The 27988-nt window shown below is 43.1% G+C and overlaps 1 protein-coding gene across 1 annotated transcript in view; it reads right to left on the minus strand.

The window, feature by feature from the left end:
- The window catches only part of tm2d1 (TM2 domain containing 1), a 46948-nt gene extending 24257 nt beyond the window's left edge, over nucleotides 1-22691 (minus strand). Inside the window, exons 1-4 of the mRNA XM_069938555.1 lie at nucleotides 22335-22691; nucleotides 18258-18331; nucleotides 15579-15687; nucleotides 10958-11049 (exon numbers count right to left, since the gene is read on the minus strand). Of these exons, the coding sequence (XP_069794656.1) occupies nucleotides 10958-11049; nucleotides 15579-15687; nucleotides 18258-18331; nucleotides 22335-22450 (391 nt within the window). The 5' untranslated portion in view covers nucleotides 22451-22691. The remainder of the gene's footprint in view (nucleotides 1-10957; nucleotides 11050-15578; nucleotides 15688-18257; nucleotides 18332-22334) is intronic.
- Between the last annotated feature and the right edge of the window lie 5297 nt (nucleotides 22692-27988).

Below are 27988 nucleotides of genomic sequence, written 5' to 3' on the forward strand. Positions count from 1 at the left end.
TGAATCAGTTAGTGACAATGTGTTATTTAAGGCAACTAACTCTCGCTGATGGTCAATACATAAGGAAGTGTGATTATGAATTGCCACTCAACATCTCATGCCTGCCTGTTTTCAGGTCCTTGCTGCATTATTAGCTGAGAAGCTGCAAATTAAATTGAACTTTATGGAAAGAGTAAGTATTCCAACTCCAACATTCCTTTGACTAAACTTATGAAGATATTGCTCTAGTGAACATAAATACGAACTGGAACTGAGAACAATCACCTCTCAATAAATGTAACCATCTTCCTTTGTGTTGAATTTGGTTCTGATCAGTGAAGTTTCCCCTTGATTTTTATAAGTGTAGTCTCAAGGCCAACTTTTATACCGTTCGCATTCTCGCCATTTCCCTCTTGCTAATGTAATGGCCCGCATAACAAAAGCGGGTTTTCTGTGCACAGGCATATTCCTACATGAGAATCCCTTCTTCCCGCACGCTGTCCCTGTCTGTTGGCTGTGCAGCAGGCCCAGTGCCATTTTGGGGTCACTGGCCCTTACACTGACCTAGCCATTTTGCTTGCTGGGAACAGCACAGTCTGCTGGCTTTTGGTTGCCGTCGCCACCCAGGCAGGCCACTACAGATCCTGGATTTCAGGTTGCCAGCTATACAACTCTGTTAGATTGCCCAAATACCAATTCAGTTATCCAGGGAATTTCAGTTGTCAGGCAGTATCATGCAAAGAACAAACTGTTTATTCCCCTCTCCAGCTCTTTTTCTTTGAAAGCAGATACCAATCTTTGATAGAGACATGAAAAACTGCAGATGGTGAAATCTGGAGCTAAATGCAATCTGCTGGAGGAACTAATCAGCATCTGTAGGGAGAAAAAAATTGCGATATTTCAGGTTGAAGCTCCTCATAGAGGAAAAGTGGGAAAAAAAAACAATAATCCAGGTGAATGAAGCTGAAGACAGCTGGTAGAGGTTGACAAGTAGGAACAAAGGCTATACTTTGATAGAATTTGATAAAGGAGATGATATGAGGGAAATGGACAAATGGGACCAGATGGCACAGGAAAGGGAAGGGGATTCTGGGTGAAATCTATGATTAGAGGTTAATGGAACCAGGAGAAGAATGAAAATGGGGTGTGGATGGAAGTGGGGGAGGGAGGGGAAATGAACGATCAGAAGCAGATTGGAAGTGAAGTATTTGTATTTTTTTTTAAACATCTAGAATGAGGAAGACAATTTCAGTAAAAACGAGAAATAAGGCAAATGTAAAATTTCCAAAATCAACACCAAGTTGAGAGGTGGCAGACCAGTGGTGTACCAGGGTCTTTGTACAATTCTTTTTACAAGAATGAAAATGGAATTATCACTTCTATGATACTTTGCAGATATTTATGCTTTTGTTTTTTATAAAAAAAAGTATTTTTTTAAATGATTGTCCAAGCAGCAGAAATTTTTTTTACTTGCATTCATGCATTGACAGTGAACAACAGTTATTCAACAGGTCATTCAAGCTTTATAACAAACCACATTAATCCCTTGAAATTTGCATGAAGGTTATTTCTTTACTTGGAAGACACTTTTTACTGTATTCACTCAAGAAATCCTAAACTACCAGTACATTGTTTGCTTAAACAACTGTGATTCATTGATTTATTGTGCAAAATAATAAAACTTTTAAATCAAATTTTAAAAAAATATCACAGTTGAAAATAAATAATTTCCCTTCTTAAATTACATCCTGTTAAATTTGTGTACATAATTCTACATCAGGAATAGGACTCTTGATCCTGCCCCATTACTAATATTCGATTCAGAACATAATTTTTTACTCCCACATCCCTAAATTAATTGATTCCTTTAATATCCGTAATACGATTGATCTAGGTTTTGAATGCAATCAATGTCAGAGCCTTAACAGTCCTTGAATAGAGAATGCTAAAGATTTACTACAATACACAAATGTGCTGGAGAAACTTAGCAGGTCATGCAGCATCTACATGTAGCAAAGGGTAACCAACATTTCAGGACTGGGCCTTTTGTCAGGTATTTGTAAAAACAGGCAGTTGCCTGAATAAAAAGATATGGGTGTGGGAAAAAAAAAAGAGGAAACCGTGTAGTCCAAGGTGGCAGTGAAGACAGGCAACTAGTTGCTGTGGAAACTAGTCTGGGTGATTACATGGAAATCGAGCTTGAGAGCAGCAGGGATAACATAGGGGAAGCAATGAGAGAGGCTCTCATAGAACTCTCTTCAAAAACAGGAGGAGAACTTCTTCAGGGTAGGGATCCCTCGAAGAGGCTTCAGAGAGGAGCAGCTGAATGGATGTAAACATGCACGAAAGGCAGAATCTGCAGTCTTTCTTGTTTCATTCCACAGATTTACAACCTACTTGGTGAAGAAATTTCTCATTTCCGTTAAACTCCATTATTTTGAAACACCTGCTAAGAACTTTATACATTTCAAGGACACAGCTCTCATTATTCAACATTGCAAAAATGAAAACTTAGCCCACTCAATCTCTCCTTATACAATAGACCTAACCATTCAGGAATCCCCTGGTGCAAACAAGATCTGCAGATGAATCCTCTGATATATCTTAGTTATACACAAGGAGAACCCAAATTGAATACTTTTTTCCAGGTGTGGTCTCACCACAAGTATATAATCATAATCTTTATTCCTGGATTCATTGTAGCGGCAGCCGAGGGGTAGGACTTCATGCTTGAATCACTCCCGTGATTCCGGCCGACCACAAGTTCTGGGAGTCCGCTCAAAGATGGCGCTGGACCCCCTTCATCTCAGGGATGAAGTCAGCAGACTAGGGAGTGCATCGAGAGTGTCGTGACATCACTTCCGGTTTTGGAAGTTGCATGAAAAACTGATTAAAGCAATTTTTTGCTGACCACAACTTGAGTCAGATGTTTTGCTTGTAGCTCTGCCCTCAAGTTGCCACATTGGTGAACCCGACAGTTCAGACGTATGTGAACCTTGCACAATGGCAGATGAACCAGCTCTAAGTGCAGTTGCCATCAGGTTGCCAGCGCTCTGGCCACACAGACCACGTGCGTGGTTCATCAAGGTGGAGGCACAATTCCATCTCCGCAATATTACCAGCAAAGCTACAAAGTTTTGGTATGTCATTGCGTCACTAGACGAGGAGTCAGCCACTAAAGTCGAACTGTTCCTGAGTGACCTTCCAGCAGAAAGTCAGTACGAGGTGTTCAAGACCCAACTCCTATGAACTTTCTCCATGACTGAGCTGGAAAGAACCTAGATGAACTTGGGGACAAGTTAATGACTGAAATGCTAGCACTAGACAATGGACACTCCAAGTGCCTGATGTTCAAAGCTGCCTTTTTTCACCCCTGTGATATCGCCTTGTTTCTGTCCTACGCGAATTTTTCTGACCTTCATGGGGTAGCAGCTGAGGCAGACAGATTATACAGGGTTCCCAAGACTTCTGTCCCAACAGTCCAACAGGTAGCTGCAACCAACAGAGCGACTATCTCGTCGACCTCTGCATCCGCTCACAAACCCAGACAGGCAGGGGGACCCAAAGGTCAGCAACCAAGACGGGTGATGTTTCTACCACAGAAGGTGTGGCCAGAGTGCCCGCCATTATGTACCACTGTGTACCTACTTGGCCAACAACCAGGGAATTGGCACCGTCATCCACCAGTAATCGTCACACCAGTTGGTGAACACACAGGCCGGATCTCCGGACAAAGGTTTTTGGTCGACATGGGAGCTGAACGCAGCATCCTGCCACTGAGCACCTTTGAATGGGAAACACCGGCCAAACAATTCAACCTACTTGCGGCAAACAGATGCCTATACCCAGCTACGGCACCAGGTCAGTCCATTTGTTACTGGGAGACTCGGCTTACCTGTGGGATTTCACTATCCTAGGGGCAGATTCCCTGAGAGCCAACAACCAACTGGTTGATGTGCATGGCCGCCGGTTAGTCATGCCTCCACTTTCCAGACATGCCCGCTCTCGCCTGGTATGCCGCCAGCCCTGTGTGTACAAACACTAGCTGCAGACAAATTCACGAAATACCTAACCGAATTTCCCGAAATCCTCACACCAGATTTTCATTTGAACATCCTGTCACACAATGTCCAACACCACGTGACGACAGAGGGACTGTCCATCCACATCAAGGCAAAGAAACAACCCCCCAACCGTATACAGCAGGCTGAAGACTAAAACCATGGAGGAGCTGAGCATCATCAGGCATTCTGATAGCCCCTGGTCGTCTCCCTTACATATGGTCCCTAAAGCAAACAGGGGTTGGCGTCTATGCAGCCACTACCAGAGGCTGAACAGTGCAATGGTACCAGATTGCTACCCAATACCTCATGCAGGATTACGTCACAAACCTGCACAGGAAACAGCTCTTTTCCAAAGTAGACCTCGTGAAAGGCTACCACCACATCCATGTACACTCAGATGATGTGTCAAAAACAGCTTTAATAACCCCATTTGGACTTTTTGAATTCCTGAGGATGCCTTTTGGTTTGAAAAATGCAGCATAAACTTTCCAATGCCTAATAGATGCAGTTTCCAGAGACGTCCCCTTCATTTTCATCTACCTGAAGATATCCTTGTGGCCAGCACTACGGAGGAAGAGCACAGCCTGCACCTCAGATTCTTATTTAGGAAACTCCGGGATTTCGGTCTTACTGTCAACTTGGTCAAGTGCAAATTCAATAAGGACACTATTGACTTTCTCGGGCACAGTCACATCCGCCAGAGCAGCCTCGTTGCCAACTGTTGTTAGGGTTCGTGTGGGTCCCACAGGTTAAAAACCAGACCAAGGTGCAGGTACAAAGCACACGTTAATTTCAGGGATGGAATTGAGACAACAGGGTCGATATGTGAAGCAAACTTCTACACATACACAATATACACTTTCTGATGATGAGGGGGAAACCGACAGAAACTGGGGTAGTTACAAGAGCACACATATTCAACAATCAGATCAAGGTGATATTATGAGCCTCCACTCCTTGACCGGTATAGACACTGCTCTACTACCTAGCCTCGAGACTCACAAATTATTTAATTTCTACTTTGGAATCAGTGAGCCTTCACTCTCAGAGAAAATAGCTGGCATCAAAGGAAAACAATTTCCACATGGTCCATGGATTTATCTTTCATTATTAATTTTTGAGTGTAAAAGTTGGAAAATTATGTTTTAGCTGTACCAAACATTGGCGAGATCACAGTTGTGTGCAATTCTGGTTGCCACACTATAGGAAGGACACAGAGGCTTTGGAGAGGGTGCAGAGGAGATTTACTGTGGATGTTGTCTGGATTGGAGTCTATTAGCTACAAAGAGAGATTGGACAAACAAACTGTTTTCTCTGGAGTATCAAAGGAGTATTCACAAGTGAATAAAATTATGAATGGCACAGATCGGATTACAGTGAGCATTCTAGAATGGACATGTCAAATGTTAGAGAACAGTAGTTCATGGTGAAAGGGTGAAAAGTTTAAAGAAGATTTGCAAGTTTATTTCCCTCACTATGGAGAGTGGTTGATGACTGGAATGCACAGCTATGGAAGGTAGTAGATACAGATACTATAGCAATGCTTAAGAGGCATTTAGACAGACATAAACAGGCAAAGAATACAATATGGATCACATACTAGCAGCTGAGATTAGTTCAGAACGGCATCACAGTTAGCGCAGACCATGGCGTACCGTGTGGTGCTCTACATTGCTAACACAAACATACTGATAAAGATACCAAGGAAGCCAAAGCAGATAATGCACGGACACAATTAAATCATTGTTATGAGATTTTGCCAGATATTCCAAAAAGATGCAAGCATCTAAAATTAGAAAGATGTAGCAAAAAGAAAATAACATGGACCTTGTTGAAATGAACATTCAGGAGAGAAAGGCAGTGAATGTTGATTTGTAAATAGAGTTGAAAGCAGCAGTGAAGGGTTTGACCAATGATAACATGGGCATGTCAGTGAAGGTTTATAGTCTGCTAAAGGTGCTAAGAGTGGACAGAGTTTCCAATCAAATTTTCACTGTACAAGAAAGGATGTACAGAATGTGACAATTCAGAAATCAGGTTCACACCACCAGCCTATCACCCCCTCTCTGAAACTCCCGACTCTACTCTTCCCACCCACCCTTCCAGCCTCTTTGCAATTCCTTCTCAAAATAGTAGAAAGAGTAAAGCCTGTCCCTACATTCCCACTCACCTCCATTTAGGGTCACAAACACACCTTCTTGGTGAGAGAGAGCTTTCTTTCCATGCAGATCATCCAACTGGATTGAATGTATTTGGTGTGGCCTCCTCTACATTGGAGAGACCAAACACAGATTGGATGACCACATCACATGGGGATCCAAGTTTGCGTATCCAACCATTTCAACTCCCACATCTGTCTTCAGCCTAATCCATTGTCAGGGTGATGCCAAACATAAATTTAAGTGACAACGGATTTAACATGTTGCTTTATTTAAAGGGTATGAATTATGGGGAAAGATTGGGCAAACTTGGGTTTTTTTTTCTGGAGCGTAGCAGGCTGAGGAGTGACCGATGAGTTTAAAAAATCATTGATAGGGTGGACTGTCAGAATAATTTCCCCTGGGTATAAGTGGCACACCCTAGGGGAACAAGGTCATAAGACGCAGGAGCAGAATTTGGCTATTTGGCCTATTGAGTCTGCTCTCTCATTCAAATCATAGCTCTTGTATTTTTCCTCTCATGCCCATTCTCCTGCCTCCTCCCCATAACCTTTGACACCCTTACAATTTGGCTTCCACTTTAAATATACCAAATGACTTGGCCTCCACAACCATCTGTGTCTCCCCAGATTCACCACACTCTGGCTGAAGAAATTTCTCATCATCCCTATTCTAAAGCAATCTCCTTTATTCTGAGACTGTGTCCTCAGTCCTAAATTCTCCTGCTAATGAAAATATCTTCTCCACATCAATTTAAGGCAAGAGATATGCAGAGCAAATTTTTGCAGAGAGCAATGGATGCCTGGGACAGACTGCTGGGTGGTGGAACCAGTTACAATAGTGTTCAAGAGGTTTCTTGATAGACATGAATATGAAGGGGATGGAGGGCTATCTATAAAGTGCAAGCAGCTGGGTCTTTGTTTGATTGGGATATGTTCAGAATAGACATATGGGGCAAACGGCCTCTTCCTGTGCTGTACTATGTTAAAACATCATATTCTCCTGGACAATCTTAAACCTAATGACATGAACAATGATTTTTCCAACTTTACGTGAACCACACCTCCATCTGCTGATGTGAATTATTTGATTAAGAACAAACAGGAAAAGCATGAAATGAGGATTGTTATTGTTAAAAGGGCGAATATTATTTGTGACTTCTAAATTTCAGGAAGGAAATCTGCAAACAAATCAAAGAGCAATAAAACAAAAAGTATTCCTCTTCAATATTTTTAATACCCACCATTACAAGCACAATAAATGGTTCAAAGTTACTGAATCAATGAAATGACGATGAATGCTCCATCATGTTTCAACTCATTTTCCCTTTGCAAAATTCTCTTGATGCTCTTTTCCAATCTACCTAGTCAATCAAGTTCCAGATGTTTAATATATGCTTCTTGATATTACTACTTCACAGCTAAACTCTCATCTTAAGGTTATCTCGGTTGTTCTAACATCCTTAGCAAACAATTTTTTTTTTCCCCTCTGGATTTAACCTACAGGACCTTTCCACAATTTGAAACATCTCAATCAGATCAGCACTCATCCATCTAAATCCAATGAAAAATAGTGCAAACTTAGCCCTTTGTACACTGCTATTCATTTTTTACATTTGTTGCAAGGTATCAGCTTTGGAGAGTTTAAACTAATGAAGTGTGAGGTGCTTCATTTTGGTAAGAAGAATCAGAATAGGACATACGTGGTAAATGGGAGAGCATTGATGAATACAGAAGAGCAGAAAGATTTAGGAGTAACGGTACATCGTTCCCTGAAGGTAGAAACTCACGTGAATAGGGTGGTGAAGAAGGCTTTTAGTATGCTGGCCTTTATCAATCATTGCATGGAATATAGGAGTTGGGAAGTGATGTTGAGACTGTATAAGACGTTGGTGCGGCCTAATTTGGAGTTCTGTGTGCAGTTCTGGTCGCCTAATTATAGGAAGGATATAAACAGAGTGGAGAGAGTGCAGAGAAGGTTTACCAGAATGTTACCTGGGTTTAAGCATCTAGAGTATAGGGAGAGATTGGACAGATTAGGTCTTAATTCTTTGGAGCGTAGAAGGTTGAGAGGGGATTTGATAGAAGTATTTAAGATTATGAAAGGGATAGACAGAGTGGATGTGGATAGACTCTTTCCGTTAAGAGGAGGAAAGATTAAAACAAGAGGACATGAGTTAAGAATTAAGGGGCAGAGGTTTAGAGGTAACATGAGGGGGAACTTCTTTACTCAGAGAGTGGTAGCCGTGGAATGAGCTTCCGGGAGAAATAGTGGCGGCGGAGTCAATTGTATTATTTAAGAAAAGGTTGGACAGGTATATGGATGAGAAGAAGATGGAGGGTTATGGGCGTTGTGCAGGGAGGTGGGACTAGAGAGGGGTGTTTGGTTCAGTGTGGACTAGAAGGGCCTAATGGCCTGTTTCCGTGCTGTAATTGTTATGTTATGTTATGTAATCCAGATCAATTCAAAAGTATAACTGAAACATGATGTCCTCATTTTCGAATGCCAACTTCGTGAGGAAAAAAAAGACAATTGCCCATTCACCCTCATGATTATCTACATTGATGTTCGAGATTTAAATATCGAAATTATTTTGCTTGTCCCACTGCTCCTGAAGTCATGCCATTCATGTACCGATAAATGTACCGATTTGTCATCGAGCGATCCAAAATCTCACATTGCATCCCATCTGCCATACTTTTAACCTGCCGATAACTCTTTGTGGTTCCCTGCAGCTAATCCACCATCCTGTAGATTTTAAATTAATCTCAGCTGCAGACTTGACATTTATAAAAACAATTTGGAGGTGTCATTGCTCAGCAGACCAGCATTGATAACCCATACCTATTGCCCTTCAGAAGATAGCAATTGGATGCACTTCTCAACAATGAAGGCACAAACATAGCATTTGTGGGTAAGAGGGGAAGGTCCAGAATTTAGATGATAAAGGAAAGCAATCCATTTCCAAGTTAAGACTGTTTTCTCAAAGGAGAAACAGACATAATCAGGCTCCTGCAAAGGAAAACACTTTACTGATTGGTTACACTACAACAATGGCATGTGAGGCGTGCAAAGAAACATTAATAGTTTTCTTTGTTCCAGATGGTGATTACCATTGAAGTTAATATCCTGCACTTATCCAGGCTAAAGTCTTCCAGGTGGTAGCTCTTGGAGAGTCATGGACAGAGTCATAGGACACCTAACCTTTCACCCCAGCTATACAGTACACAATAGGCTCTTAGATTCCATTTTCTTTTAAGGCAACATGTTTGTGTTGTTCAAGTTCAATTTCTCATTAGTACAATGATAATTGCTGACTTGTTCGTGACAGCATGTCATATACCAGTACAAAGTAGTTCACTCTCACTGATGAGCAATACTTTAGGAGATGTGATTATTACTTGCCACTCAAAACCTTATGCCTGCCTGTTGCCAGGACCATGCTGCATGTAGGCATGGGCTGCTTTATAAGCCAAGAAGCTGCAAATTCAATTGCAATTTTTAATTAAATTGTAATTATAAACTTAAATCAATTTTTTTTTTAAATTGTGCTTTTAGGGGCAAATTAAAACATAAAATGGGTGACTCAATATTTCCCTTTCACCTCTCAAACCTTGACTCAATACTACCCATTACCTTGAAAGTCTTGCAAGAATAATACAACTCTTCTAAAGCACAGTTCACTGAGGTAATGTGGTTAAGGAAAACAAAAATGTTGATCTAGAAGACATTATTCTTAAACTGGGGATTTAAGTCCATGTTACAGCAATGCATAGGGCACCTATTTTACATCTACCTTTCTGCAGCTGAAATGGATTATTTCACATCTAAGAAAATATGTCAGTAAAGAAAATATATTTACTTTAGCCAACCAAATATTAGATACAAATGATGAAAGTTCCAATACTAACGAGTTATTTAATTACCAATGAATGAAGATACATACAATATCTATAAATTATTAATGGTTTTCTGAATTTGGCTCTGCCAGAGGAATTGTTTGGGTGTCTGAAAATGTCAGATATTGCTGTGACTTAAATGAAGTGAAAGCATTAGCGCAGGAGTATGTTCTTAGAAAATGAACACAACAGAAAGGGAGATTTGCTCTTCCAGCTGAAACAGTGTCATTAGATTGCATAGAGAAGATGTCACCATGTCTGCACTATTAAAATTAAAGGAGTTCCTGTTCTCAAATGAACATTTTACCAATAGAAAAAAAAACAAGGTATTCTAACAATGCATGTTATTCACAAAAGATATAAATTATACAGATGCAAGACATTAATCAGTAAGAATCAAATGAAGCTGGAGTTTTATTTGCTAAAATTTTGATCTGAATAGAAATGAATCTACCACATTCAAGACAGAGGAAGAAAATTTATACATTGACTGGTACTGGAAGGCTAACTGCTTGAATGTATACTTACCAGAAAAGTTCAAACAAACTTTTAACACAAAGTAAATATTTTTTAGTATAAAGGATGTCGCAACTTACAGGTGCTGCAGTTAATTGAAACAAATGTGATAGTATTTGTTTTGCAAACAAGCATATCCAGGAATGCCATTCCAAAATTGCAAAGTTAATAAAATCAGTGTAAGTGGTGCAATTAGACTGTGCTCATTTTGTGTAAATACAACTCTTGCACTTAAATAGGGAAATGGAACATTTCTTGGCAATAACAGAAATATTATGTATAACAATTTTTTGAAATGCTCTCAGATGTTTTGTGAAATTTGAAAAACAAATTGTCCTACCCAAAGCTGGATATCCCAAGTAGAATCTGTCTGCTCCCAGCCATCCAAGAAACAAGGAAAGGGCTACTGCTACTTTATACGAATAGCCAGTCCTTAAAGAAAAATGTTAAAATGAAATGCATTGTGAGTAACTTCATATTAAGTCATTATTGAAATCTATAAATGGTGTTTTGTATGCATTAATCTTTAACAAACATGCAATTTAAAAAGACATGTCATGATGCAAAGTCATCATAATGCATTTCAGTACCAGCATACAGGACTACAAGTTGAACTGGATATGAATTGCATACAATTAAAAAATCTTAATCACCTCACCACTACAGTTTATTGTGGACAACATGCAGATTAAGCGAATTTAGTTCAAACATAAAAATGATCTATGTCTGTTTGTGCTGTATTTTGCAAACATTTTCATATCTGTTACCAGAATTTGGGTGAGAAGTCAGTGCACAAAAACAAAGTTAGCCTTTAAGGAGGGCTTTGGAAGCAACAACTGTGGAAGTTAGAACTGGTTAGATGGATGGAATCATTAAGGCAGGCATCTGTTAAACCCAACGATATTAGAAGTCTGAGCCCAAGATGCTGGAGAACTGGAACAATACACAAAAGAGCACATCAGGGCAGACAGCATCCATGGAAAGCAATAGTCCATCGACCTCAGTCTTTCATCAGGAATGCCAAAAGTCAGGCAACTACCTGAATAAGGCAGAGGTGGTTGTGATAAGTGAATGTCAGTGGGAGTGGGAAGAAAGGAGCCAAAAGGTGATAGGGGAGAGAAAAGACTGCTGAGAAGGAGGGATAGAAGGGGATGGGGAGCTGGGGTTAGGTGATGGGAATTGGAAAGAGAAGGAATGGAGTCAGAAGGATGAGGGACTCATAACAAGGGGTTGGGCAAAGAAAAAAAGAACCAGGGTTGGGGGTCACGAGAAATTGTTTATATTTTGTTCCTCCTACGTGGTTGGAGGCTACCAAGATGTAATACGAGGCAGTGTAACTCTAATTTAATGTGTAAAGTGGAGGAACACCTTGTATTCAGACTTTAATTTTACATTATAGTCTGATTTTATTTAAAAACGAATAACAAAGCAATTTGAAATGATAGTTCATGCCAACAACTCTCAATTCAGAAAAGTACTGTTCATGGAACAAAAATTGCCTTCTGAATCTCCAAGTTAAAAATCAAACATATATGGAAATTATTTATATACACCCCTCTCTATCGCTGCAGTATTCTGACGTCCTCTCAATCTAGACATTTAGGTATTCCAACGTTGCCAGCAAAGTTTACAGTTGTAGAGGATGTGAACCCCAGAATTCCCTTGCTAAACAGGCTTGTCTGTTTCTCCCTCCACAAAAAGCACCTCAAAACATAATGCCTAACCAAACTTTGAATTACACCTTGCAATACATTTCTGACTTTGAATCAAATTTTTGTTCAATTTATACTCCCCCATGCTCAATACCATTTCAGTACTCCCAAACTATGACACTATGAGCAAAAATAAAAAAATTAAAAATGAGTAAGAAAGATTAGGAAGTGTTTGCAAAATTAATTCTCAAAGCTGCTGGTGATCAGGTCAGGACATCTTGTCTGATCCTACACCTAGTCCAAAATTCTATATGCTTATCAATATGTTATCCACATATTTTAAATTACAACTGTAATTTTCCCTCTGGCAGTTTCTATAGGAAAAAAATATAAAATAAAAGAGAACAAGGTAAAGAAAGTGCCTTCAGAACAATATCATTCAAAATGAAAAATACTGAAGGTAACAAACAATAAATTAATAAATAAATGTTGTATTATAGAATGTAGAGAATTTCACTGCCAGAGAATTCACACATTCAGACAGAAAACTCAGATTTTAGTATTTTTCCAAAAGTTATTAAATACAGCTGATAGTCAATAAAATAAAATAAGAAATTCAGGGTAAATTAGACATTTTCAGAAAATCCTTCGTGATGACAAGAGAAGCCATTTAATTGCGTAAATCAACGTTGAGGAGTACAAACCTAAGAATAGCAACATGCTTTTAAATAAGATAACCAACATTCTAATTTTAAAAGATTAAATTGTGGCGCTGTGAGCAGATGGAGAAAAACTCAGTAACCATGCCAAAGATCATTAATGACTGTTTATTCAATGCGAATAGAGGGCGCGTGGTGCAGGTGGCGTTGGGGATAAATCTATGATAGAAATTTACCATTCCCACAAATTCTTGTAGGCCTTTAAGGGTGGAGGGTTTGGGGAAAGCGCTGGACAGCTGCCACATTCTCTGGTGCCGGACCTGCCCCAGACGCTGAGATGGTGTGCCCCAGGAACTACAATGTTTGTTTCCCAAATTGGCATTTGGCCTTGTTGTCCGTGAGGCCGAACTCTGCCAGACGGGCGAACAGGGTACGGGGATGGGCTCTTCACAGCTGCGGCTGGTCACCAGGATTTCATCCAGGTAGTCCAAAGATCAAATCCCTACCCACCGCGTACATGAGGTGCTGGAACGACTGGGCCGCGTTCTTCAACCCAAACAGAATCCGGAGGAACTCTAATAAGCCGAAAGGGGTGATAATGCGGTCTTTCCAATGTCGTCAGTGTGAACTTGGATCTGCACCAAATCGACTTTAGAAAAGAACTGCGCACCGTGGAGGTTGGCCACGAAGTCCTGGAGTCGTGGCATTGTTCAACCGCCTGTAGTTTCCGCAGAGCCTCCAACCACCAGATGACTTCGGGACCACGTGCAGAGGCGCCGACCAGGCACTGTCCGATTTCCGGACGATGCCCAACTCCTGGAGAATTCCTCCTTTGCCTGCTTCAATTTCTTCAGTGGCAGCCATCTAGCTCTGGCGTGCAACAGGGGGCCTTGTGTGGAGATGTGGTGGAAGACTCCGTGTCGGGAGAAAGTGACGTCGAAACGTGGCTCCAGGATGACGGGAAACTCACTGAGGATCTCGGTGTACCACAGTAGTCCCTGGCGGCAGCTACTGTGGCAATTCTGGGTCTGCCGTCATCCGCTGTGCCCATCGCACCGAGTGAAAAGTGCGGGCGTTGAGCCCTCAGGAAGTCGGCCCCCAACAGCCCGGTACCGAGGCCAGCACGAATTTCCATGTGAACTTTTCTTTCCCGATCCGTATCTGCGCCTTACAGGTGCCATAGGTCTTGATTGCAGAGCTGTTGGCAGCCCGCAGGGTTGGAATGGGGGCCCGGGTACGAGTCTCCAGCGGTGTCAGGGGGAGGACACTCAGTTCAGCCTGTGTCCACTAGAAACAGGCGACCCATGGATTTGACTGTGATGTAAAGGAGGCTGTTCATGTGGCCAACCGTCGCAGCCATTGCAGGGTTGGCGGCACTTTCGGGCTTGCGCTCCCCAGCGCTGGTGGTAAAAACACCATGCTGTCTGGGTTTCCTCTGGCTTGTGCTTGGGGGCATCCTGGGGTCGACGGGGCCCCAGCTTGGAAACCTGGCTGAGGGCCACCTTGCTTTGTGTGCCGGAGGGCATCTGCCCGAGCTGTGGCCTTATGGGGGTCAGTGAAATCTTCTTCAGACAGACGTAGCCAGATATCTTCTGGTATTTGTTCTAGAAAAATCTGGCGGAAGAGGAAACACAGCTCATGATCCTCCACCAGAGCCAGCGTCTCATCCATGAGGGTTGAAGGGCTGCAGTCTCCCAACCCGTCCAGGTGTAAGAGCCTGGAAGCACGCTGCTGGGGAGCAAGGTCAAATTTCCCCAGGAGCAGATTTTTGAGGGCGGTATACTTGCCAATGAGGTAGTCCACTCTCGCTGCCGTCTCCTGATCCAGCACATCCACAACGTGGTAGAATTTCGTGGCGTCAGCTGAGATGTGACACAGGTGAAATTTTGCCTCCGCCTGCCCGAACCACATTCGTGGGCGATGGGGCCAGAAAAGGGGAAGCTTGAGGGCTACGGCGTTTACCTCAGCTGCGTTCATCATTAACTAGGTCCAGATTGACGTCTGGGCCCGTCGGGGTCACCACTGTGGTGCTGTGAGCAGCTGGAGAAAAACCCAGTCACCCACCAAAGATCATTAACAACTGTTTATTCAAATTCAGCGAGCACCCCTTTAAGGGCAGCTCGGGCTCAGTCACATGTGTGGTGACGTCATAATCGCTGCCCAAGGCGCGCATTAGAAGGGAGGTTGGAGTCAGAGAGAACCCCTGACGACGCCATCTCCCCATGGCTGCCCCGCCACGCGGCGATACACACGGGGCCAGTTCGCCATGAGGATGTGCGCCATCACAAAATGATCATCTGAAACTAATTCATTTGAAACACTATGGTAACAATTTTTAACTACGCAAGTTAACGATGTAGCATTCCAAAATACTTAATGGAATTACAACAATGAAACAACTGTTTGATCAATAATTTATAATTTTTTCTCCCAGTCAAACCAAGATTAGTTGTAAATTTGAACACTTTTTTCAAATAGTTATCTGACAAAAAAAAAGTCCTATTTTGGTTGAAACATTACGAGGTAGTACACAGACCAAATATTTGAAAACTAAACTGTATATTTGAAAACCAAATCATTCTTAGACTAATGAAATAGATTAATAGCTTTTTAAACTGCATGGCACAATAAAAAGACCTCGAATACTTACACATTGCGACATGAAAAAGGCTTAAAGAAACCAACTTCTTTTCCACTGAAAGTGTTCATCATTCCACTATAATTTCTACAGGTGATGTTGGGTGCTGGCATGCAAGGAACTAATAATAAAATAAAAATTATCTTAATTCTGGATAATTTCACTTTACATCATAAATAAAATTTAAGTTCTGTAATCTTTGTCATGTTCAATTTTCATACAGGGCTAAATGTATAAAAACTGATTGATTCAAACACTTTTTTAAAGTGAGAATTGCAAACAATTAACAAACAGATATGCTATGCAGATTACGAATACCAATACAGTCAATTTAAGATACGCAATTTATAAATTTAAACTACATATACAGGTACTCAATCCTTTATCCAGAACACTTGTGGGACAGTGTGTTCCGAATTTCAGATTTTTCTGGACTTCAGAAAGTCAGATTTAAGCCCGCTGACTCTTGCTGCTGGTCTCCCCCCCAGCCCCCTCCACCAGCCCGAGTCGCACTGCCGGTCTCCCCCCACACGCCCGAGTCACGCTGCCGGTCTCTCGCCCTCGCCCACCCAATTCGTGCTTCCGGTCTCTCCCCCTTGCTTCCCCCCACCCCTCCCAACTCGCGCTGCCGTCTCTCTCCCCTCTTGCCGGATTTTGGAGCTTTCCAGATTTTAGATGTCCGGATAAAGGAGTGTACCTGTATCAATAATCTGGACTTAAAAGCATTTCTAACGTAGCATACTTCATAACACTCCACAGGAGTATCAAACAAATTACAACATCCTTTGTACATAAGGAAACATCAGAAAAAATGGGCCAAAGCTTGGTCTGAGGTAGAGTTTAGGAAGGGTTCTGATAGGCGAGTCATTGCGCCATTGCCTGACTGTATCCCAGTCTACGGTGTAAACTAAAAGAGAGCTCTGCTACGACTAACAGAAAGTGTTCAAATCTTCTTTGGCTAGACAAGTAGAGGCCTCTGAATGTGATTCCTCTTATTTATGGAGGCTAATAAAAATAGCTAGATAATTACAGGTCAGAGATTTGAACATCAGTGGGAAGGAGATTATTGGAAACAAACTCTGATTGGATCAATCTGCAGTTGGAATGCTGTGATTAATCACGGATAATCAATGACAATCAGCATGGCTTTAAGAGGGGTTCCTGTCCACCTAATCTAATATAGTCCATATAGCCTTAATATGGTCTCTTGATAATGTCTCATATGAAAGATTAGCCCAAAAAATTCCCTGGGAATCTGACAATTTGGATCTAAATTGCTCTTTTGATTAGAGACAGATTGATGATCAAGGCCAGTTTTTTTTTGTGGTTGAAAACCTGTGACAGAAATGTACTACAGGATCACCACCTATTTGTTGTAAATATTAATGATCTTGATGTGATAGTAGGAGATATGATTAACAAGTTCACAGATTACATGAAAGTTTACTGCAGAATGAGTTGGGAAGACAGGCAGGTGAAATTTGATCCTGGAAAAAAATGTGAGATAATGCATATTAGAAGGTCTAATAAAAGAACCCCTACAATTTGTTATATAAATGAACAATCTAGATACACTCAATCAATGGTAGAAACCAAGAAAGAACTAATCAGCAGAAGGATCTTGGCATACATTTCCAATAATCTTAGAGGAAAGCAACACAGGTAAATAAAACATAAGGATATATATGGGATACTTGCATTTGTAATTGGGGTAGAAAATGTAAGACAGGGAAATTATGGTACAATTTTAGAAGACATTGGCTAAGTCATAGTAAGAGTATTATGTGCATTTCTGGCTGCCACACGAGAGGAAGGACTTGATTGCATTGGAAAGACTAAGAGAGATCCTGTCTGAGATGTTAATTTTCCTTGGGGGAGAGAAGGTTGAGGGGGATCCTGATTAAGGTACACAAAACTGATCGTAAGAAGCTTTCCCTCTTGCCAAAGGTGTGATAATCAGAGGGCATAGGCTTGTGTTAAGGTGTAGGAGATTTAGATGTTTTTTTCCCCCCACCTGGAGGATGATTGAAATCTGGAATGCACTGTCTGAAAGGACGGTGGAACTTGTATTCTCACAGGACTTCAGTTGAAAAGTTACGGTATAGAGGGCTATGAGCTGAGTGAAGGAGAAAATGATATTGATAGGAATCTGATGGAAGATACAAACAAAGGGCCCATTTCTCTGCTTTCTGAATTAGACGACAGAGAACTTAAAAATTAATTGGACTGCATGTGAAAGTACAAAACAAGATCATAAAGAAGCTTTAAAAACAAAGACCAGGTAGTTTATTTCTATGCTATTACTTTAAGGTTCAGGTTCAAGGGTGAAGAAATGAAAATTGGTAACTAGGTAGCAGACAAGCATGTTGTTATAATGAAAAGATCAAAAGATGATTCACAAAGGCATTACTTAAGAAAACAAATATATTGTGTAAATAACCTTGATCTCTTATATTTGGTCATCTATTTGAATAATCATGAAACAGTATTGAACTCAGAATAAAGTGAAATGTACAAGAGATGTATTTCTTTAAAAAACAGTTTGATGGAAGAACATCTTTCCTACTTTTAAGACCCTACTTCAGACCAGTTTTAGAGAAGTTATTTACAGATCCTCATTAAATTTATACAGAGCTAATGCTTTTTACATTCTTTTTATAAAATAATAAGAAAAATGTATAATTGATGTACCAAAAGCAGTATTATTTGTGCAGTTTTCTGGTTCTTGCGTTATATCACTTATCTTGGGAGTTTCACAGATATATGTGCAGAAGTTAAGGATACAGTTCTCCTTTTCTTTGGCTTGGCTTCGCGGACGAAGATTTATGGAGGGGTAATTTTCTCCTTTAATATCTGCAGAAATATGCACTTATACTTTTTTTAATGTTACTACTTCAAGTCATTAAGTATTATTACATGAAGTTGCACAAGAGTTCAAAATATTTTCATAAGATTCCAGGCTACAAACAGTGCAGATTGGCAAGAATATCTCCTCCACACTCTCCATCAGCAGAGGAGCATCATGGGGCTGAGTAATTAGCCCCCTGCTGCTCTACTTGCTTTACACCTATGTCTTTTTTTTAAACTTTATTTAAAATTTTATGACATGAATAAAATAAAAATTACATTTAAAGAAATAATAAAAAATAAGATAATAAAAATTAGAATCTTCTTTCTTTGGCTTGGCTTCGCGGATGAAGATTTATTGAGGGGGTAAAAGTCCACGTCAGCTGCAGGCTCGATTGTGGCTGACAAGTCTATGTGGGACAGGCAGACACGGTTGCAGCGGTAAATTGGTGGGTTGGGGTTGGGTGTTGGGTTTTTCCTCCTTTGCCTTTTGTCAGTGAGGTGGGCTCTGCGGTCTTCTTCAAAGGAGGTTGCTGCCCGCCGAACTGTGAGACGCCAAGATGCACGGTTTGAGGCGATATCAGCCCACTGGCAGTGGTCAATGTGGCAGGCACCAAGAGATTTCTTTAGGCAGTCCTTGTACCTTTTCTTTGGTGCACCTCTGTCACGGTGGCCAGTGGAGAGCTCGCCATATAACACGATCTTGGGAAGGCGATGGTCCTCCATTCTGGAGACGTGACCCACCCAGCGCAGCTGGATCTTCAGCAGCGTGGACTCGATGCTGTCGGCCTCTGCCATCTCGAGTACTCCGATGTTAGGGATGAAGTCGCTCCAATGAATTTTGAGGATGGAGCGGAGACAACGCTGGTGGAAGCGTTCTAGGAGCCGTAGGTGATGCCGGTAGAGGACCCATGATTCGGAGCCGAACAGGAGTGTGGGTATGACAACGGCTCTGTATACGCTAATCTTTATGAGGTTTTCCAGTTGGTTGTTTTTCCAGAGTCTTCCAAAGGCGCTATTTGCCTTGGAGAGTCTGTTGTCTATCTCATTATCGATCCTTGCATGTGATGAAATGGTGCAGAATACTACATCATTAAACTACACAAATTAACCCCCCCAATAATTATAACACAACATTAATCATCTAATTTAAAATTAGTCCAACCCTCCCCCCCAAAATAAAGAGTGAAGAATTAATTAACAATGTTGTAAATAAAATAAAAAAACCCCACTTACAAAAAAAAGATAAAACTTAACAACAAAAAAAAAATTACTAACAACAAAAAAATATCAATACTCTTTACACCTATGTCTGAGTGGCTTAGTACAACACCATTTATTAATTTGCTGACAATACCACACTCGTGGCCTATATAAAACTGGGCAATGAAACAGCATACAGGAGATTGAAAACTTAGCTGAATGGTATACTAATAACAACCTGTCATTCAGTGTCACAAAAACCAAGGAACTGATTATAGACTTTGGGAAGTCTACAAGTGATCATTGGGGGAATTAGAGGTGGAGAAGATGAGCTTCCTGAGAGTCACTATCTCAGAGGGGCTTTACTGGACTCTATATACTAATATCATTGTGAAGAAAGCACATCAGCACATCTACTTCTTCAGGAGTTTGCAGAAGTTTGGAATTGCATCCAAAACCTTGGCAAATTTCTACAGCTGCGTAATGGAAAGTGCACTGAGCACCTGCATCACGGCCTGGTAATACCTCTTGAGTGGAAAGCCCTGCAAAAGGTAGCTGATGCAGCCCAGTACATCACAGGCAAAACTCACCACACCATCAAGAAAATATATACGGAACACTGCAGTTACAGAACAACTTCAATCGTCAAGGATCTATGCTACCCAGGACACGCTCTGTTCTCACTGCTGCCATCAGTAAAGAGATATAGGTGCTACAAGACTCTTGCCACCAGGTTCAGGAACAGTTGCTACCTCTCCTCCATCAAACTCTTACTTTGCTCATTATTTATTACTGAATTTTATTTTTTCAGTATTGCACATATTTTTATATTTTTGTACACGTACCTTTTTCTTGAATACAGTTACCAATAAGTAAAAATTCTGCTGGTCCACGGGGGAAAAAAAACCAATCTGAGTTGTATTTGATGTTGTTAGAAACAGAAGTACCTTCACAGAAATTGCTCGAGACAAAAATTGAGAACAAAGAACACTTATTATGCAACAATGCAAAGTTGGGTGCTTCCCCTTACCCTGGAAATACACACATACACTGGGGCTCACCCAACTTTTATACAGTTTATTTCAGTATAGGAATACCTTCCCCCTTACATTCTTCTGCCTCCTGGATAGGTTTGGCATTAGGCAATCCTGCCTGCCTACGTGCTGTTTCTGTGAACTTGGAGGACCAGGGGGTATCCTGTCGGTGTCTCATCACGTCATTATCCTCATTGTCCTTATTCACAAACCTGTCTTTGTTCTAATTTACACCTTCCCAACTCTCAGGGCTACAACTTCTTACTAATTACATATGCAAAACCTTCTAATTCTATCTAGGGCTAGAAGACCCTTATCTTATTCAGACTAACTCTACTTCCTACATTCTAATATCCATTTCTTATCCTGTTCATACTGGCTTTATTCATTTACCCATATATCTATATTAGTTTCCTCATCTTCATATTTTTATATCAGTTTTACTCATCTCTCACAATGTCATGTCTATACTCTGGCAATAAATATAAACCTTAATTGATTAGATACATCTCATAAAACACTTCCCCACAAAAAAAACCGCATCACTTTATCAACTAAACCATAGTAAGTTTCGAGAAACAAGAATGCCTTCAATTCTCTATCACTTGGCTGAATAATGGAATAAATCGAGTCAATACACCCGTTTGGACTTTTAGGATACAGTCATAAAGATCACCAAAGCAGCCGTAAGCTAACAATCTAAATACAAGAGCACACATGACAGATGTTGGGACTGTGAACAAATTGGGAGTTAGTGATTTTTAAAAAAACCATTCCTGGGAAGAAAGGGCCAGTCAGCGCTGCGGGTCGGAAGCGTTTATCGAGACCCGAAACACGATTCCTGCCTGCCCACGGAGTCCCTCCCATTCCCCGTAGGTATTTTACTCCTCTCACTTTACAATATGACCCATTTATTGGAGGGGGGGAAGGTGGGGAAGGGGGAGGGGGGAGGGGGAGGGGAGGGGGGAGGGGAGGGGAGGGGGGGAGGGGAGGGGGAGGGGGAGGGGGGGGAGGGGAGGGGGAGGGGGGGGAGGGGAGGGGGAGGGGGGAGGGGAGGGGGAGGGGGAGGGGAGGGGGAGGGGGAGGGGAGGGGGAGGGGAGGGGAGGGGGAGGGGAGGGGGAGGGGGGAGGGGAGGGGGGAGGGGAGGGGGAGGGGAGGGGGAGGGGGAGGGGGGAGGGGAGGGGAGGGGGAGGGGGGAGGGGAGGGGAGGGGGAGGGGGGAGGGGAGGGGGAGGGGGGAGGGGGGGAGGGGGGGAGGGGAGGGGGAGGGGGGGAGGGGAGGGGGAGGGGGGAGGGGAGGGGGGAGGGGAGGGGAGGGGGGGGAGGGGAGGGGGGAGGGGGGGAGGGGGAGGGGGGAGGGGAGGGGGGAGGGGAGGGGGAGGGGGGGAGGGGAGGGGAGGGGGAGGGGGAGGGGAGGGGGAGGGGGGAGGGGGAGGGGGAGGGGAGGGGGAGGGGGGGAGGGGAGGGGAGGGGAGGGGGAGGGGGGGAGGGGGGAGGTGAGGGGGAGGGGGGGAGGGGGGAGGGTGTGGGGGGAGGGTGAGACAAGAAAGCACTGTAAATGTACTTTAAACAGCAAAGCTATCCTTTCCACAGTGTCGGCCGAAAAGATTCCTAACCGCAGTACTTTATCGACAATCCGGTCGATAACAAAACACCTGTAAGTATCATGGAACGTCAAGGATATTGTCCGAGTCGCAGTTCCTCGCATTTTTCGACATCAGCAGAAACAATATTTAAGAAACAGGGACAGAGCGATACAACCAAAAGCCACAGGGGCCGCCGCTCCCTGGGCAGCGCCATCTTGAAGCCCGATCACATGACATCGATACAGGCAGTTCATTGGATATTTGCCCGACGGACCCCGACACGGTGACAGCGTTTATTGTGAACACTTGTGTCGTCGCTCCCCGTCTCTGCTCGACTCCCTCCCCCTTCTATTCTGAGATGACTTAATGGCCTATTGCGGGACGGTAGACCACTTGGCAGGGCAGGCAAAGACATAATGCTGGAGAAACTCATCAGGTCAAGCAGTGTCCTTTAGATAGCAAAGGCTAAGAATACATCAACATGTATTGTTATGAAATTTAGTGTTTTCCAGCTGCGTCATTGTGAAAAAAAATCATATAACCATCTTACGACATTAGTAAAAATAAAAAGGCTTTTGTGTCTTTGGTTCACTGATTGTTCAGGAATCTGATGGCAGCGGGGAAGAAGCTGTCCTTGTGGTGCTGAGTGCTCATCTTTAGGCTCCTGCACCTTTTTCCTGATGGTAGCAGAGTAAAGAGGGAGTAGCCTGGGTGGTGGGGGTCTTTGAGGATAGAGGATGCTTTTTTAAGACACTGCCTCATGTAGTGTCCTCGATGGAGTCAAGTCTGATGCCTGTGATGTCGCAGGCAGAGTTACAACCCTCTGGAATTTATTCTTGTCCTGAGAGTCGGTGCCTCGGTGCCATATGAACTTCCATACATAACTGCATAACCGATGTTTCAGGCTTGAGTCCTTTATCAAGGTATGGAAAAACGTCTGCAGGAGTCCAACAAAAGAGTGGGGGGTGGGGGGGAGATTTCATTGCAGGAACTGATAGGTGGAGAAGGGAGGGAGGGGACAGGAGCGATCAGGGGAGGAGGGATGGCTAGGTTAACATAGAACACTTCAGGCCCTTCAGCCCTCGGATGTTGTGCCGACCCATATATTTCCAAAGAAAATGTACTAATCCGTCCCTACCGTAATGCTCCACTTTTCCTCCATCCATGTGCCTGTCTAAGACTCTCTTAAATGACTCTAATGGTTCAGCCTTCACCATCATCCCTGGCAAGGCACTCCAGGCACCCACAACTCTCGGCATAAAAAACTTACCCATGCCATCTCCCCTAAACTTCCTGTACTACCAATCAACCACAATCAGACAGAGAATCACAATGAATAGGCTTTAATCACCTTAAAGTGTCAGTACAGTTTGCATGTTGCTGGCCTAGTTCCAAGGCAGGTACTAAGGGAGGGGTTCGGGCATAACAGGGATATCTGGGATGGAGGAGTCACAGGTTCAGGGGCAGGCCTGTCCATATAATACTTATATATACATGGTGATAGCACCACATTCACCCCTCTTTTTTCAACAAAGTCCAGCAGGGTGGTGTGGATTAGTGTTCGTTGCAGCTTCGTGATACTTACAGATTCAGCCTGTCCAGTTGTCTCGTCTGTCACTGCGACTGTCGGTTCCCAGGCAGTGTCTTGTGCAATAAGCAGTGTCTCCAGTGGCTGAGGGTGGGGGGGTTGGTACATGTGATGCGCTGAGGTAGCAGCAAGCAAACACAAAACTCAAAAAGACTGTACAATCCAAATCTTTAGTGCCTGTCTTCCACATGACTCTATCTGCCCCACTACTTACATACAGATTGTTTCTATTGGAGTGGTGGATGATGGCTTTCTTGAAATGGATACTGGAAGTGATGGGAGAGAGCGGAGGAGCTGGGGTGTGTTCACCTCAGGGAAGGTTGCAGTGTAATGTTACGGATTGGTTCAAGGTCATTGAGGAATCCAATCCAACAGCAGAAGTGGGACTTGGAGTTCAGGGACTGGTCAAACCAAGGGAGGTAGAGAGGAACAAAATTCTACTGTGCCCTCAAGATTTAGACTTCCCGACCCTGGGGAAAGGCTGTGATAATTAATTTTATCCCTGTTCCTCGTACTTTATACATCTCCCTCAGACTCCAGGGGGAAAGGTCCAAGCCTATTCAGTCTCTCCATATAACCCGAGCCCTCCTGTCCTGGAAACATTCTCATGAATCTCTTCTCCTCCTTTTACAGCTGAGAACATAGAATAGGACAGGTCTTTCAGCCCACAATGTTGTGCTGACCTAGATAAAACCCACTCCACATCAAACTAATCATTCCCTACCTCACACTCATGATTCTGTTTTTCTTACATCCATGCAGCTCGTTCCACACTCCCACCACTCTGTGTGAAGAAGTTCCCCCTAAACTTTTACCCTTAACCCATGTCCTCCGGTTTGTATTTCACTGACCCACAGTGGAAAAAGCCTGTCTACATTTACTCTGTTTATTCCCCTCATATAGCAGGAGGTTTGAGCTAGTGGAGTTGTTCTAGTGAACCGGTGCGGACTTGAAAGGCCGACGTGGCCTGTTTCCGCTCTGTAAATGGTTATATGGTTAACAGGCTTTATTCCAGTAAAAGTCTGAACATCCATGTGACTGGCTCAGGAGGGGCCATCTCAGGTTTATATTCAGGTTGGCTGATTGACAGCTGGCCAGGTGGAGTCAGCCCCTTAGATAGTCTTCCTGGAGGTACAGAGATTGCCCCCTGCAGCAGGCTGGTGGTCGTATCACCACAGTACCGTGGTACTGTTTGGGTTGGTTGGAGTTACCAGGGGAGGGGATTGTCCGGTTGGTTGAGGGGAATCCTTCATGCGCCAGGTCCCAGATGCAGACAGTGTCCTGTCGACCATTCTGATACTCCACGTAGGCATATTGGGGGTTGGTATGGAGAAGGTGGACCTTCTCGACCAGATGGTTAATTTTGTGGTATCTGATGTGCCTTTGAAGCAGAAAAAGCCCTGGGTTCATCAGCCAGAATGGTAGTGTGGTTCTGGATGCCAATTTTCTGAGGAAGGAGGAGCCTTTCATGCAGGACCACCCTCCAAACAGTGGTATTTTCCATCCCTACTTGCCTATTTCTCCAGAGATTATAGCCCATGGTCCTGCTCATGGCTATGCCTATGGCCAACAGGTACTGGCACAGCTCTTTGCTCATAATGGAAGACCCCCAGTGGCTATGGATAGAGCAGGGGTACCTGAACAGAGTGAAGATGCCACTTTTAATACTGTGACCATGGTCATATCCAGACAAGGAATGGCAAAGTGGAAACAGGAGTATTCATCCACAATGTTAAGGAAGTATGCATTCCTGTTGGTAGATGGGAGTCCATGCTCAGCTGCTCAAAGCGGTGGGTGGCTTTGATAAGGTGGGTTTTGGTAGAACTGGGGTTTGCACTCGGCACAGACTGGGCAGTTGTGTGTCAATTCCCTGATGTCTTCGACTGAATAGGGGAGGTTGTGGCCTCTAACAAAGTGGTAGAGCCTAGTGACTTTTGGGTGGCAGAGGTTGTTGTGGAGGATTTGGAGACGATCCAGCTGCGCATCAGCGCATGTCCCCTGGGACAGGGAATCGGGAGGCTTGTTGAGCTTCTGGCTGGTGCAAGATCTTGTAGTTGTAGGTGGATAGCTCAATTCTCCACCTCAGGATCTTCTTCTTAAGTTTTCCCTGCTCTTTGTTGTTGAACATAAAAGTGACTGCACATTGGTCAGTCAGCAGGGTGATGGTTTTCTGACCAGGTAGTGCCTCCAATGGCATACAGCTTCCACTATGGCTTGCACCTCTTACTCGATGGCTGAGTGCTGGAGCTCAGGGGCCTGCCTGCCTGGTGACCAGACTTTGGACACATCACTCTCCACCTGGAAGGGGATAGATTCATCTACAGCAGGCATCGCTGCCTTGGTAATGTTGCCCTTGATGCGTGTGAACGCCGTTTGGTCTTCTGCCGACAGGGGAGAAGTGTCATCTTCACCAGGGGGCGCGCTTTGTCCACATAATTGGGCATAATAGTAAAAGAAGCCCAAGCACCTTTTCAGGACCTTAAGGGTTTGGAGTAATGGGAGTTTCAACAGGGGGTGTATGCAATCCGGATCTTGCCCAATGATACCATTCTCCACCACATAGCCCAGGATGGCCAGCCATGAAGTGCTAAAGATACACTTCTTTTGATTATAGGTCAGATTGAGTCTTTTGGCTGCCTGCAGAAACTTGTAGAAGTTGGTGTCATGGTCCTGCTGGTCATGGCTGCAGATGGTCACATTGTGCAGGTAGGGAAATGTGGCCTTGAGTCCATAGTTGTCGACTATGTGGTCCATCTCCCTCTGGAAGATAGACTCCGTTGGTGACTCCAAAAGTCACGCAGAGGAAGTGATAAAGGTGACCATCTGCCTCGAAGGCAGTGTATGGGCTGTCCTCTGGGCAGATTGGTAACTGGTGGAAAGCTGACTTGATGGTCGAGAAAACCTGGAATTGGGTGATCTCTTTGACTATGTCAGCGATGTGGTGAAGTGGGTAGGCATCGAGCAGGGTGAAGTGGTTTATGGTCTGACTGTAGTCAATGACCATATGTTGTTTACTATCATTACTTGAGCTCTCCATAGGCTGGTGCTGGGTTCCATGACCCCTTCCGCTAGAAGCCATTTGACCGTCTGCTCTTAGTGGCTGTCAGCTTGCAGTTGGGGGTGAGGTTCTGAAATAGTGATGGTGGTGGGATCTGGAGAGTAGAGAAGCCACAGGTCGTATTCAGGTGGGTCAGTAGTTTCAGTAGGTTGGTGTTGCAGCCCGTGAGGGGAGGTTGGGGGCCATTGAACTGCATGTGGATGCTCTATAGCTGGCACTGGAAGTCCAGTCCCAGTATGACAGAGGAGCTATATCCTCTAATTTATCAATTAATTGCTCATTGAAATAGATATTTTGCAGTCAGTTAATCTAATTATATTTATTCTTGAGCTATGAGATGTCATATACATAATTCTAAGTGACCAACCTTTATTTTTAACTCTGAAGTGCGTAGGAAATTAATCTCCTCGTGCTTGTCCAATGTTGAAAATTTTCTGTAACACCTATACATCCTTTGCAGTCTTCTTGAACAGAAAATGTAAAGATTCCCAGTTTAAGGTCAATCCATTAAAAATGTGAATTTCATAGTTAAAATTTCATAGAATTTCATAGTTAAAATCTTACTTTTCCAAATGCAAGCATACACCTTTTTTTGGTGTTTATACTCTGAGATGTCTTTATGTTCTTTATACATTAATAAAAGTGTTTATCATTGATTTCATTGTGTTTGCATGTAATCTTTATCGAGTAATCTAATTTCTTTATATAATTCTACTTTCATTGCTTGCCGCTGGGAGATCCATGTGGTTTTGTTGGGAATTTTACAAAGGTAGTTCAATGACAAGATTTGACTATAATGATCCCGACTCCAAACTTGTCTTTCACCGTTTTATTGCAGTCATAGTAATCTACATAGTACAGAACACCATACAGAACCCCAGTGTTGTGCCGTACAACTGCCAAAAAATTTCCTCCAAGATGATCCTCCATTTTCTCAATTCGTTTTTCAACTAAGTGGGAAAGTTACTAGCTAAATTTTACTTTGCCAGACTGTTCAATTTGGAAAATAGCTTGGCTTGATAGATATAACCAAAGAAAATTCACCCTGGTTGATCTATCACCCCAGAGGAGGCACGACATTTGCCTCTACCCAGTCCCGGACCCTC

Source organism: Narcine bancroftii, chromosome 5, assembly GCF_036971445.1.
Source record: "Narcine bancroftii isolate sNarBan1 chromosome 5, sNarBan1.hap1, whole genome shotgun sequence".
Classification (NCBI taxonomy): Eukaryota; Metazoa; Chordata; class Chondrichthyes; order Torpediniformes; family Narcinidae; genus Narcine; species Narcine bancroftii.